The sequence below is a fragment of the Meleagris gallopavo genome, chromosome 2, assembly GCF_000146605.3.
Source record: "Meleagris gallopavo isolate NT-WF06-2002-E0010 breed Aviagen turkey brand Nicholas breeding stock chromosome 2, Turkey_5.1, whole genome shotgun sequence".
In the NCBI taxonomy this organism is placed as follows: Eukaryota; Metazoa; Chordata; class Aves; order Galliformes; family Phasianidae; genus Meleagris; species Meleagris gallopavo.
In genome coordinates, this window is record NC_015012.2 from 33899790 (window position 1) to 33914673 (window position 14884).

General features: G+C 39.3%; 1 protein-coding gene across 1 annotated transcript in view; it reads left to right on the top strand.

Moving 5' to 3' along the window:
* LOC104909675 (potassium channel subfamily K member 17-like) overlaps window positions 1-14578 on the top strand; it is a 54630-nt gene extending 40052 nt beyond the window's left edge. The window contains exons 4-6 of the mRNA XM_031552187.1: window positions 7268-7434; window positions 7983-8151; window positions 11271-14578. Of these exons, the coding sequence (XP_031408047.1) occupies window positions 7268-7434; window positions 7983-8151; window positions 11271-11566 (632 nt within the window). The 3' untranslated portion in view covers window positions 11567-14578. The remainder of the gene's footprint in view (window positions 1-7267; window positions 7435-7982; window positions 8152-11270) is intronic.
* Window positions 14579-14884: the final 306 nt, after the last annotated feature.

Genomic DNA, 14884 nt, shown 5'->3' on the forward strand with positions numbered 1-14884 from the left:
AAGATTCAAAGAAGAGATGTATGTACCAAAAGTTGCTTGAAGAGTTTGAAGGAGGGCTCTAAGTCCAGATAATTATTGATCGTAAGTTGAATGGAACTGCAATTAACTGGCAATTCTACCCATGGCAGGAAGTTGGAAATAGGTAATATTTAAGGCCTCCTGTAACTTAAGCTGTTCTATGATTGTAATTTTTCAACACATGGGACTAACAGTCAGTTCCTTCTCATCACTGTTTTGATATTCTTCATTGCCTCCTTTTTTTACATGTTGTTTACATGTTATGTCATCCCAAGTACCGTATGTTATCTCATTTTCAGTAGGAGATTTTTCTCTTTATCCTGAAGAATAATCTTGAGAGTAACAGTGAAAGTGATTAAGGAAAGATAAGCTAATTTTCAGTTGGTTTTATCCCTCAAACATCCTTATCCTCTGTTTGCTCTCTTCCTAGTTATCTTGGACTACCAGTGCACAGAGATCAAAGCAAGTTCAGAGTGGGGCACAAGATTGAAGTTAAACACCACAGGGTGGTGAGATTTCTTGTTGTTGTTGTTAGATGAAAGGAAAAGGACTTAAGATTGAGGTTGTTTGTGCTTGCTTAAAAGAAGGAAGAGTATTTTTCTCTCACAGCCCAAGTATCTTCCATTATCTTAGGTATGTGGATGCTGTTACCTAGTGCTGTGTCCCTATTTCCTGATAGCAAAGCAAGTATTCATTTGTATGAATTTAAGCATAAAATAAAGTAGTAAAAGCAAGGAAACCATCTTGCAGTCAAAAAAAAAGTGATGATAGCTCTTAGCAGCAGCCCTCCAAAGAAGCTAGCAAAGAGCAAGTAGAATGTTGATGAGTGTCAGATGGTGTTTCATATACTTTTGAGGATCATTAGTACTTTGGCACAAATTATTCCCATGGGGGAAAAACAACCAGATCAGAGCTAGCAAGTCCTGGCACTCCTGGCAGGGTAGGGTTTTAGACCAACAAGACTTTTGTCTCTAAAATTTTAATCCACTGTAGTGCTGACCAGTATGTGATGGAGCTCCTGTGCACTGGCTTCTGTCCATTGCGATCCTCTGGGAAATCCAGTTAAAACAAACATCTCAATGTCTCAAAGTGGAATAATAGACTAGGGTCACTTTCACATTTTAATCCTCTGGTTTCTCCAGGGACATTCTCTGCTCAAGAACAGTGCACCTTCAATGCATTGATCTTTTCCCTGCCCTGTGACATCCAGTAAAGCTGCTGTACAGGTTTGTCCAAGTAGGACACAACAGTCCATGGAACATCACCAAGGGATTATGGAGATGGTGTTCCTGCCAATGTTCTCTGAGCTATTGCCTAAATTCAGAGGAACATATTCAGTCTGCTTTCCAGCCATATGCCATCTTGTCCTGTTGGAACTAAGCATATTACACAGCCTCCAGTATGCATTAGTATACTGGACTAGTATAAAAGAAGGCTCCAGTACTCATCCTGATCTTCCACAGACGGTTTTAAGTCACAGACTCAAGGAGTGTGCAATCAAATGTTTCTGTTGCCTGTAACTCCATGGAGACAAAACTGATTAATAAATTGGCTCAAATATGTTTTTAATCTATTGAAGTAGAGATCAGTAACTAATATTATCACAGCACCAGTTAAAATTAATAGTGAGGGGCATCTCTTCTATACCCACTAACTACTGGAATCTAAATGAGGTCCTCCATGCAGTTCTAGAGATTCTAGGCCACCACTGCCATCTTCTCTACTTATACTGAACTTAAATCTTTTTTTCCCTCAATGCAACACATGAATTTATCATGAATAAAACTTTCATTTAGCCTAAATGAAAACATTCAAGTCACTTCTAAGAAGCGCGAGGAAATATGTTTGTGTCTTCAGAGAGGTGTTAGAGGAGGAGCTGGCAGAGTACTTCTTGCTAAGAGCTCATTGGATTGAGCACTCACTGAGTGTAGCAGAGGAGTGTGAAGTTTTTTCATGTATCTGGAGATCTTCTTAGCTGCCAACTGAAACATTTTTCTCTGGGCAATTAAATGTGTAATGCAAAGTAGTGTAATTATAGCAGTGGCATTCCTTGCTGGACTACCCAGCAGGCTTGTGGATCAGATGTTTGTTGTAAGGCAAGGTACCTAGCTCCCAGGCTTTTCTGAGTGTTTGATTATCCAAAGCAAAACACCATCAACAGGTGAGACTGAGAGCCCTTCCCTATTCCCACACAAGAACATCCTTTAACCCTGGGATTATGATGTTCTAGAATCTCCCAAAAAATATTTGAATGCTCAAACTTCTGATAAAGTTACTAGTTGGAGAAGTGACTCTTCTGCTGGCAGTTTTTATGAAAACGTATTTCTGTATTTTTCCCTCAACTGCAATTTGGTGAGTTTGCAGATGTCTTTCAACTCAAAGAGGATGCTTTCACTCTCTCCCTTCCCTCCCCCCATTCTAAGTGCTTTTTGCTAAAGATACTATTTTATGGCTGAGCAGTGAGAATCGGGTCCAAACAAGCCACCCGTTGTCAGTAGCAGGAAGTAGCAGTTGCACTGGCCAAACTGGGGCACAGTCATTGGAATACTGTCATTGGGGTGAAGAGAGAGATTTTTACTAATTTTCTATTAATCACACCTCAGTACCCTCCTCTTAACAAGTCATTGGAGCCTCTAAATCCCTTATGAAATGAATGTGTACAAGTTCACAGGGCTGGATGTCATGCATCCCAGGGTCCTAAGGCTGATGTGGTTGCTGAGCTGCTGTCTGTCATATTTGAAAAGTTGTGTCTGTCAGGGAAAGTCCTTAGGGACTGGAAAAAGAGAAATATAACTTCCATTTACAGGTAAGGGAGGGAGAAGGATCCAGGGAATTTGGATAATCAAACACAGAGCCTTATCTCTGTGACTGGGAAGATCATGGAACAGATCCTCCTGGAAGACATGTTAAGGCATATAAGGGATGAATGATCCAAGACAGCCAGCACAGCTTTACTAAGGAAAGGTTGTACCTGACCAATCTGATGGCCTTCTATGAGGGTGTGACAGCATTGGTGGATTATGGGAAGCCAGCTGATGTCATCCACCTTGGACTTCTGCCGAGCCTTTTACATGGGCTCCCACTACATTCTTATCTCTAAATCAGAGAGAGATGGTTTTGAAGGGTGGGCTATTTGGCAGATAAGGAATTGATGGGAAGGTCACAGCCAGAGCATTGTGGTCAGTGACTCTATGTCCAGGTGAAGGATGGTAATGGAGTCCATCTTGAATCTAGTACACTGTAGCATCCTTATCAAAGACATAGAAGATGGGACTGACCCTTGTCAAGTTTGTTGATGACACCAAGCTGAGCAGTGCAGTTGATACAGCAGAAGAAAGGTATGCTGTCTGGAGGAGCCTTGATAAACTCAAAAGGTGGGCTTTTTTGAGCATCAAAAGGTTTTGTACTTGGGTCAAGGTAATCCCAGATATGTGTACAAACTGGGAGAAGAACTTGAAAGTAGGGGTTTGGGTTGATGAAAAACTTAGTATGAGCCAGCAGTGTGTGCTTGCAGCTTGGCAGACCAATGGTATCCTGGGCTCCATCAGGAGAGAGATGGCCAGCATGGCAAGGGAGGTGATTATCTCCCTCTATTGTGCCCTGCTAAGGACCCACCTGGAGTACTGTGTCCAAGTCTGGGACTCTCAACACAGGAAGGTTGTGGTGCTTTTGGAGAGGGTCCAGAGGAAGGCTGCAGTACCTCTCCTATGAAGATAGGCTGAAGAAGCTGAGCATGTTCAGCCTAGAAAAAAAGAAAGCTGTGGGGAAACCTCATTGCGATCTTCCAATATTTAAAAGGAGTTTATAAACATGAGGGAAATCAACTTTTTACATCAGATAGGGCAAGGGGGAGTGGTTTTAAACTAAAGGAAGGGAGTTTAAGTTTAGATCACCAGGGAGAAGTTTTTTACTGAGAGAGTGATGGAACAGGTTGCCCAGAAAAATGGTGGATGCCCCATCTCTAGAGGTATTCAAGGCCACATTGAATGGGCTCCTGGGCAACCTGGTCTAGTACCAGATCTGGAGGTTTGTGGCCCTGCCTGTGACAGGGAGGTTGGAACTTGATGATTCTTGAGGTCCCTTCCAACCCAAGTCATTCTATGATTCCTACGTATAGGAATGTAGAGGAAAACTAAGCTGGGTTTACTGAAGCTGTGTAATAGAAGCACATATGTGAATGTGGATGTGGTCATTTAGAAATGAAATCACTCATTTTGCATCTTCTAAGGGCTGTAAGTTGGACTTTATTTCAAAATGAGCGCAACTGTACAGGATAATTCAGCTGCTTCGATGAGAACACTTGTACTTTGACCTCTGTAGTTTTTGAGCATCCCAGTATATCCCTCAGGGCAGGCATGTACAGGTGAGATCTTAGTTTGTGAGGAATGTGACACTGCTGATGTTGTAGATTATTTTCATCTCTGAAGTTGATGCAGATCTTCTGATCTATAGCCTACAGTAGTATAATTACCCTCATTCAATTTACGGTAATTCTCATTTACCCATTCCTTTGTGAGATGTCTAAAAACAGATTCATACAGAGTCATTGAATGACTTGGGTTGCAAGAATATACAGTGTATATATGATGACATGAATACCTATTTTTCTAGTCCAAAGGCAAGCGTCGATCATTAATCAGATATAAATTGCTCACTATTTTACAGAGTCTAAATTTTCATGTGCTGCTCAATCAAACCCTATATCCTGTATAAAAAGCTAATTGAATGTGGCATTTTTTAAATATATTTACAGCAGTTACTCACCAAATCTTTGAGAAATTGTCTTGAGCCTCTGAGCCCAAGAGTGCCAGGTAAATCATATGCAAAGCAGGTCTGGTGCTGTGCTAGACTTCTCAGTACACATTGGACCTTTGTATGTTGTTGAATGTAGTGTTCTAAATTAAATTAAATGTACAGAGTAACTTGAGATGCTGTCCATTCAGCAGCACCGTGTGGGATCTCTAAAATCCTGAAGGTGGCTGTGCTTCACTGAGTGACGTGACAGGCACCATTCTTTCTCTTCTTTCCTGATGTTTTTTTTTTTCCCCCTTTTACAGAGATTAGAAAGCCTGGAAAGCTATGGTTAAAAAGCAAACAAATAAAACTGTCTAAGCCTTTATATAGCTTTTCTTAAGTTGATATGGAAGGGAAAAAAGAAAAAGAATCTAAACCTGTGAAATGTTTGGCAATAGTATATATGGCTTATATTCAGACTTCAGCCTTACAGTAAATGTATCCCAGCTCTGTACCCTGGCTCTGGACGCATCTGAAAATCACCTTAAATAGCATGAAAAAGGAAAAATTGGAACCAGTCCACTGAGATGTGGCACAGTCAAAGTGATGCAAATCACACACATTGCTCAAATCCACTTGCATGGTAACATGTAACAGATTTATTTGCCTGCATGTCTATTGTTTATCACACCTGGCAGTCTAGAAATGGTGAAAGCTGGCAGAATTAACTCAGTAATTACATATAGCAGAGGGAGAAAAGTCTATAAGCCTGTAGAGTTGCTCATAAGTGAAGAACACTGTATTGGAGTTAAGGCTGCTCTACAGTCTTAATTTAGCCCCTTTGTTTGACTGTATTTCAAAACAACCCTTATTTATGTAACAGCATCCCATTCTTTCCCAGGGGCTCTGCAACTTCCCAAGCACAGACTGTTGGAGCCATTTCTTTGGAAATGCAATATGTGTTAAGATGTACGTTAAAGCCCAAGTCCCATAAATCATTCAAGCCTAAAAGTATTAGAGGTGAAGCCATCCAGATTGGAGGAGAAAAAAATAGTTTGTGGAGGTAGGAAGGAGGTGAAAATATTTACTGTAAGACAGTTTACTGCCAGACCTCTTCTCTGGTTTGGTTTTGTTTATTTAGTGCATAATTAACTGTTTGTGGAGTCATCTCTAGTGGGGGAGGGGGGGGGGGAGGTTATCAGCACAGCGCTTGGTGCATAATGTCATCTGTTCATGATAGCATGTCATTCTATGTATCTGTTTGGTGATTTACTGCAGTCAGCATGGGGTGGAGATTAGTGAAAGAATGAGAACCCCATGCTTCAAACAGTGGATCTTTGTACCCATTTCTTTTCTGTGGGGAGCCCAGCCACTGGACTTCTCCCTTCTTTTATCCCAGGGTTGCACCACTTACAAGCACAGTAGCAATGTGTTACTATGGGGAGCACCTCCAGGTTTGTACCAAGCTAAAAAGCTGTGTGTGGCTGGCGGGATGTGTTCATGGCAAAAATAGAAGTTTGGCCTTGTATATGGAGGTGCGCAAATTATTAATGAGCAATAGTGATTTTGTAATCTAGTGAAGGCTATAGGTCTCTAAGTAGCTAAGTCAGTGTTGAAGTTTTCATCACATGCTAGTCCTTTCTCTGTATTAAAAAAAAAACTCTCTGAAAGAAACTGAAGTTAGATTTTATTTTTCTTGTTGCATAAACCACTTGAAGTTATGTTAAGTGTAAGTTTGCAAGTTTATAGGATATTTTAAAAATCAAGTGTGGAGAAAAAACAAATGTTGCAAGAGCACTGCTGAAAATACGATGATCTGAGCCATGATACAAGCAAGGCTCTGCTTGGTGGGCAGCGTCTTTTTTTAGACCACTTGATGCTTTAAAAAAAAAAGGAGGGAGAGGGACGATAAACTTTCAAATGTGCTTCTTTCTTCTTTGTTTGAAACTGAAGAATTTTACTTGGGCTAAATATATATATATATTTTTAAATTTATTGACTCATGGCAAACAACTTGACAATAAGGAATATTTGATGCTTGTGGCACAGAAGAAGAGTATAGGCAAGGAGGCAGTGGTAAGTTCACTAGTTCAGTGGGACAAAGGTAATATTACTAAAACACTATTGTTTTGATTCAGAGACCTTCTGACAACGATGCAGGATCACTTATCAGTGAACTTGATGCCAATAATGATTACAAAAATTGAACTAAACGGATGTTTTGCATTTACGTCAAATCCTAGCCAGGGCAGTGGATAGGGGAGAGGAAATTCACTGGTAAATGGGAAAGGAACTAAGTAAAGTTGGCAGGGGAAGAAATGTTATTTTCCAACGTACAATAGGATATGACAAACAATAGATGTAGTTTACAGTTATTTATAAAAACAAAAAAAAAGATCCTTTTGGAACAGTAACCTTCTCTAACTTTAGTAGAAGATGGAGGTTCATTCTTCTAGAGGAGGAGAACAAGCAAGGAGAATGTTTCAGATTTAACTCCTCATTCCTCCCTGTTCAGGCTATGGGAACCTAAGCCCCAGCACTGCAGCTGGTCGAATTTTCTGCATCTTGTTTGCACTCTTTGGGATCCCCTTGAACCTTGTTCTCATGAATGAAATTGGACAGCTGATGTTGTTATGGGTTCAGCATAGTGCCCATCACCTAGAGGAGATGTTTCACTGGAAGGTAAGTAATGGGGCTAGGCATACTGCACTCTTAAGTTTGGGGAGAGAAAGAACACTGTTTGGTATTTCTGATCCTCTGACTAACAAGGACATACCTTCTTGGCCAAAAATGCAATAATGCTCAGAAATAATGGGAAGTGAATAAATTTCGTTATGACAGTCCTATGAGGTAAGGTTAGATAAGGTAATTTATTAGCTGATAGAACTTCTGTGATTAATGGCTTCCCTTCCAGCAAGAAAATTGCCAGAGCCTTAGAGCCATTAACAATCCTAGGATAGCTAGTTTGCTTATCAGTCATGGTTGGAATTACTTATTTAAGTTACATGGGAGCATTTGTGAAATAAGTTCTAAAATGGTATGACTTTTGGACTCAAGAAAAGGATGGCCAATTTGTGTTGACTGAGAGAGCCACGCTATTTTAGTGTAATGCTGTGAGTATTTGTGTTTTTGTGGAGCTTGATATCATCTTCAAATAGAAAATGAGCTTTACTTTCTATGACATCTTTCCTGCAATTCTTTGTGTTGTTGCTGTTGTTTTGTTTTACTAGATAAAAGCTGCCCTGCTGATGAAGACCTGTGCACTAGTAACGGGGTTGTTATTGTTCCTCCTGCTACCTCCCCTCTTGTTTTCTAACAAAGAAGGATGGACTTATGAAGAGAGTTTCTACTATTCCTTCATTACTCTCAGCACTATAGGATTTGGAGATTATGTGATTGGTGAGTAGTTCAAATGTAATTGCTTTTACCTACTCAACATCAAAGCCAAAAGTGCAGCATATCAAGTTCTCACCTTGACAGTCTTACACCACCAGCAATCCACAGGTATGATGACAAATCTGTTGTAGTGGTGTTGTATAGATTGGAGAAGGCACTATTTCTGAGATAGGACTGCCATGTGTGGAAGAACAGAGCAATCATTTCTGTGTCAATGAGTAATCTTTCAACATTCAGGTAGTCTATCTGTTGAGTGAGTGTGACACTAGACTGGAGTGCTGTTCTTAATCACAGCAGTCACCAATCACTTGGTGCACGCCTCTGCACTAGCAATGTTTAGTTTTAAAGATGCTACTCTGCATTACCATTAACAGACAGTGACCATTTCTCAGTTGAAACCCCAGGTAAAACTTTCTAGAAGCAACTTTCTTCACTTAGGCATAGACTATCAGGCACCAAGCACCATCTAGTTTTGGTTGCCAAAGCATTTTGTTGAAGGAAATGGGTTTGGACCTATGCCTAATGAATTTGCTGAAACATAGAACACACCTTTTTGATAAAGACATTAACTATAAATTGATTATAGAAACATATGCACCCTTGAATGCCTGAAAAGCAGACTAAAACATCTTAATAATGACTCTTTATTTTCATTTCGTTGTAGTGCTTGCTTGATGCTTGAACAGCTTAAAGGTGGTTAGCTTGGTCTATAATGCATGAAAGTCCTGACTAGAGCTTGTCTAGACACACTTAAACTAGCTTGAATCATGTTAGCTTGAGCAAGAGTATCCAAATGGAGCTTAACAAAAACTAGGCACTTCAATATTCTGTAGACGTTTCTGAACTCTGCTGCAGCAAATTTCACTCAGTTTCTGGTTGATTTTGAAGCTCCTCTTTAGTACACTCTCTCACTTCCAGATGTGCCTTCATCTATCCGGTACCTTTGTACTACCATAAATACACTGGTATTCACTTATTCCCATATGAACGTGTCAGTGACCTGTGGTATGTAAAGACCAGACAATTTTGGCTTTACAATTTTGTATTTGTGGTTTATGACTCAATATAAAACTAAGTGAAGCCAGGGTATGCGTTCATGCTGTATTTTGTGACTGCCCACACTGTCTCCCCAGTTAGTGTGATCCCTGGTACTATTCTGGAAGGTACAGTTTGGGGAGTATCACATCTTGAGAGAGAGCTTTTGCCACAGCTGCTCTGTCTTTTGTGAAATATAAGCCAGACAATAGCAGTTCAATTTGGAGTTATAAAACTGGCTATAGAACACACTACTTAGTAATATTGATGTAGCTTCTCCTACTCGCTCTGAAATCTATTAATTTACCTTCAGTAAGCCCTTCTATTAGAAGCATTTTACTGTGTAGGTCCTAAACTGCTTTTCAGCTTCTCCTCCCCAAGACTGCATATATCAGATGATCTTCTAGGAAGACTCAAATAGTCATTTTCTCTTATTTTCATTTATTATTTAGAAGGTAACAATTCTTATACATTTTGAACCTGGCATTTGTGAAAGGTGCTTGTTTGCATGTTGAGTATAATACTCTCTATGACACGTGTTCACCCTGTAATAGTAAGCCAGCCCAAAGAGTATTTAGGACATAAGTGGTTGGTGAAGCCCAAGTATTTTTCAGCTACTAGCGGTAATCTCAAAATGCCTTGCAATCCCATCATACTGAAAATAAAATAAAATTAAAATATTACATATTATAAACTGTATGATAATACAGAATCAGTGAGTGCAATCTATCTCCACTAACTAGTTGCTACTTCCATAGTCTTATAGACCCTAACAGTTCAAAGACAGCGGTTTTGGACTCACCAGTCTTGGCAGGCAATGACAGCATAGAATTAGTAAGTACAACTGGTCATGGATGATAAACACCTAAATACCTGCCTCTCTGGACATCCCCTATCAACCTAGCCCTATGTATAAGTTTCACTGGAACTCAGTTATAGAGTGTGAGCTCCAGGTTTACGGAGGCACTGTCATATGTCACCTCCTCACACCCTGTCCCCAGAAAATCATGTGCCCTATAATATCTGTCATGCTGCAGGTATTCACTTACAGAGTTACAAACTTTTTTACAGTAAGGAAAATAAATAATGAGAACTGAGAAGCAGTGGAGTAGTCCATGCAGAGACTGCTGCAACTGGTTGGTATCTTGTAAATCTCTTGAGGTTTTTAATCGTCCCAGCCTGCTCTACAAATACAGCCTAGTCACTTCATAAGACTAAGCTCATTACTTTATTATTATTATCATTATTATTTTTAGTATTATTATTTTTAGTATTGCTATAGACACCATTCTAGCCCATACAAGCCTCTTAGCACTAAACACTGTGGGAATGCAAACCAAAATGTGACTCTGCTCCGAAGAGATCACTGACTTTTTAACTGAGCAATCAGACAACATGAACAGATAACATAATATAAAGCTTACAAGCAGGAGGTGGACCCAATTTTTTTTTTTACAGTCTGATAGTGACAGGACAAGAGGAAGTGGCTTTAAACTAAAAGAGGGGAGAATTAGGTAAGATGTTAAGAAGAAATTCTTTACTCAGGAAGTGGTGAGGCATAGACTGCCTGGAGGGGCTGTGGATGTCCCATCTCTGGAGTTATTCAAAGCCATGTTGGATGGGGCCCTGGGCAGCCTGATCTGGTGGGTGGCAGCCCTGCCCATGGCAGGGAGTTGGATCTAGATGATCTGTAAGGTCCTCTCCAACCTAAGACATTCTATGATTCTAAGGTTTGGCTGTAGTTAGAAGTTTTTGGGCTGCTTTGTGTCCCTTCCCTCACTTATGCCAGGCTCTGCTTGCAGGAAATCCCTGTTAGATACTAATATAGTATTGTAAAGCTGAGTGAGTGATGCATAGGAAAAAAAAAAAAAAAGAAACTGTACTCAAATGTGAACAGTTTAACTTACAAACAGCTCTGATTTTGGGTTTATTTTTTCATTATTTATCTTACTAGTTCTTAGTCTTACATAGGTAGGAATTGCTATTATTACATCATATTTATCTCCTTTCTCTCTGCTTTACATGAAATGCCTTCTTTGAGGCTGTCTTCACTCAATGTCGAAATGTTTGTGATGATTCTTTTGTAGGGATGAACCCAGACCGCACCTATCCAAGCTGGTACAAGAATGTAATCTCTCTTTGGATCCTCTTTGGGATGGCCTGGCTTGCACTAATCATCAAATGTTGCATCAACTTACTGGAGAGCTCCAGTGACTTCTGTCAGTGCAACAGGAAGAGCATAGAGTTGTCAGAAGATGTAATGGATGATGGCAAAAAGAATATGACAGGACTTCACAATGTAGAGACCTGCAATGACAAAGGCATAAAAGCAGGAGGACCAGGTGGATGTCACACCCACACAGATTCTACGGAAGCACTTTAGAGGAGAAACATACCTTTGGTGTCTCACATTCCAATACACCAGAGATCACTGCTTAGAAACGTGGGAATGGAGCTGCCCTGATGTTCACACTGGGATGCAAACCTGCTTGTTGAGTGTGAAATGCTTCTATTCTTAATAAAAAATGGCAGCAAAATATCTCATTTGTAGCACCGCCAAGAATTACCAAGAAGACTCTTGACCAACCAAAAGTAGATTTCTTTTTTTCAGAGATAATACCTACATTCCCACCTCAATATAAGGTAAACTTTGATATCTGCACCCAGCACTGCCTGCTGTCTTCTTCTTTGCAAACAAAGTTTTTGTAGCCTCCAACTGTATATATGGGATTTTGCAAATACCACAACTAGAAAAGGAAGCATAATTTAATACAGAAAGCAAATTGTATGTTGCCAAAAGGCTCAGTGGAAAAATATTCTTTTAAGCAAGCTGGCAGTGACTACAGATGATCTCCATCACTATGTGTTTTGTGCTTGCCAAAGGTGGTAATATATTTTTGCTATCTGAACAGCAATGAGGCAGAGATTGTAGAGGTGCCTAATAGGAATTGAATGTTTGGTTTTGTTAGGGAAATTTCTACATCAGAGGTCCACTAATATTAAAAAAGATAGTAAGCAGTTGTTTGTTTTTTGTTTTTCTTTTTTAATTCCAAAACTTATGCAGGATCATCCTTTGATAAGTATTATGTAGACTAGATATCATCTAAATGCAACAGTTCATTTGGATGTGTTTTTTTTCTTTTTCATGTTTTGGAAGTTGGAAAATGAAGAAGAGGCAAGAGTTGCTTTAATCAAAAAAACAAACTTAAGTGCCTTCAACATGATCAGGAGAGAGATGCTCTTATCAGGGGCTTCACATGGCATAAATGAATACTGTATTTGCTTGTTTAGGTCTTTTTATAAGCACAACTGTAATGCAAAACCTGATCATTTGGCACTTCTGTCAATTATGAACTGAAAAGTTTTAAAGATTTCCTTAAGTTCCCAGAAATTTTGAAAAACTATGCCATTTTAAGAGGCCCAACAGAGTCTAACTCCTGCTGCCATTCATATACCAATATCTGTCTTGTTTTCTTATTTCTGTTATGGTATTTGCATCCAAGAGCAAGTAGCATGACTAACTTTGAAGTTAGTCCTTGTACTCCTTGACCATAGGAGTAAACCAGAAGGAAGCATTTGGGTGAGGCTAAGCTTCTGCATTGGTCCTAGATCTTCACACAGAGAGAAGAAAGTGGGCAGAACACATAAGCTGTTGGAGCATGATGCCCATGAATTAGGAATATACATACCAGGGCTTCCAGCAATGCAGTGAGTGAAAATTTTGGTCTTCAGGAAGACAAGTTCTGGAAAACATATGAAAAAAAAAAGTTTCCCAAGTACGCCAGTCTGAACTTCCGTATGTTGTGGAATTGATTGTAAAAGAAAATGCAAGCAAGGAATCTGTAAAGTCAAATTAAGACTGTCAGCCTTCTTGTCATCAGCTTTTTGCCAACTCTGTAGTGATAAATGTTCTCTCAAGTACTTTTTCAATAGATAGCAAGAGGTAAGAAAGCTAGTTAATGGAAATTTCAAGTTGTAGTTGGGAAATCGATGCAAAATAAATAAAGCTGATTTTTTTTTAAAAAAAAAAAGTATTGGATAATTCCTTAACAGCTTTCTGCAAAATCTTTTCTGCTCTCCTATGTTTGTTCTCCTATGTTTTGTTTTGTTTATTTTCACTGTTGGATATACAAATTAGTTTTTTACTAATGTTCATAATGGGCTAGCCCACAGTAAGGCTGAACTACAGTTTTCAAACCTAAGAGAATCTCAATTCTACAACATAAAATGTGATACTCTTTTGCATCATCTTCCAGGTGCAAAACTCAGCAAATATTTCAGTATCATAAAAGCCAGATGTCCAGGGGATAATAGGAGTTTCTGTTGTCAAGGATGAGAATGGCTGTGCTAAATCTATTTAAGTTTTAATTTGAAATGTCACAGCTGTGGGTATTTTTACTGACTCTGCTCTTGCATAAAAGGGCTTAGCTTGAGAAGAGTTTCCTCCATTCAATTTAAATGTCTATTATATTAATCCCATGTATTTCAAAACTGTGTGTTTGTATTTGAGTGAGGTGTTCATAAGTTCTCTAGAGATTTGGGCACCCCATACCTACTGAAGTATAAACAGCTCCATGCCTTAGGACAGCTAATACTGCTTATGAGAGCTGGAAGGAGGAAGAACTTCAGAAGTAATCCTAGAAAAAGGAAAAAACAGTAATTCTTTATGGATCTTAGTGCTTCCACTGTATGTCAGGGTTCATCAACAAACCTAAGCATGGGGCTGGGTCTCAAAGTGATTGATTATCTATACCAGCAAAGGTAAGGGCAAACCTTACTGATTCACTTCCTTCCTCAGCTATGCTCATCTATTGCCCAACAACTTCCCCATGAGTGTAGTCCTGCCACAAATTCTCCAATACAGCATACCTAGTGGGAGGAGGCTTATCTGAACTGCTAATTGATCTTCCAGAGCTGCAAGCTGCCTGCTTAGGTCCTAGACCACCTAAAAATATGAAATGAATTGTCCAAATAACACCCTGCCTGTGTTCTCTGATGGCCCATTAGTATGTTGTCATTTATAAGTAACCTTTTATTGACAGTTAATCAGCTGGATTATTCTCTCTCATTCCCTGCAAACTGCTCTGCCTTTCCCCTTTCTGTTCTTTATAAAGCTGTGGTTAAAGGGCATGGATGAATTTGTTCCCAGAGGGATGAAGAGTAAATGGAATTTTGCAACATCACAAAAACATCATCACCGATGTGCCTACCAAAATATGAAAGGTTATTTACTCAAGGGTAAAATAAAGAAAACAAAAGCATGGTGCTGTTATCATTCTTGTCATGGTGAATCTTCAGTCTCCTGTAATCTCCACTGGAAAATTACCAATGTTTCCTATTATTATTTTTATAACATCTCTTCCTGTTGAAATAAAAATGCAATTTCCATTAGTGATTTCAGACTTTCACTTTCACAATTATTCAGAAGTGAATTCTTCCCTGTTATTCCATATTTTTCTTGTAGAAGAAGAGCTGGAAACAGGTTTGGTTAGTAATAGTAATTAGTAATAGTAGTTGGATATTGATGTTACATAAATATTTACAAAGACATTTCACAATCACAAAGAGCATAATGCCCTTTTGACCTTTGTACAGTTTCCCAGGAAATGGACACCTTTAAGAAACAACTTTAGCTGCCCCCCCCTCCCACACACACAACACACACACACACACACACACACACACACATTCAAAGAACAAA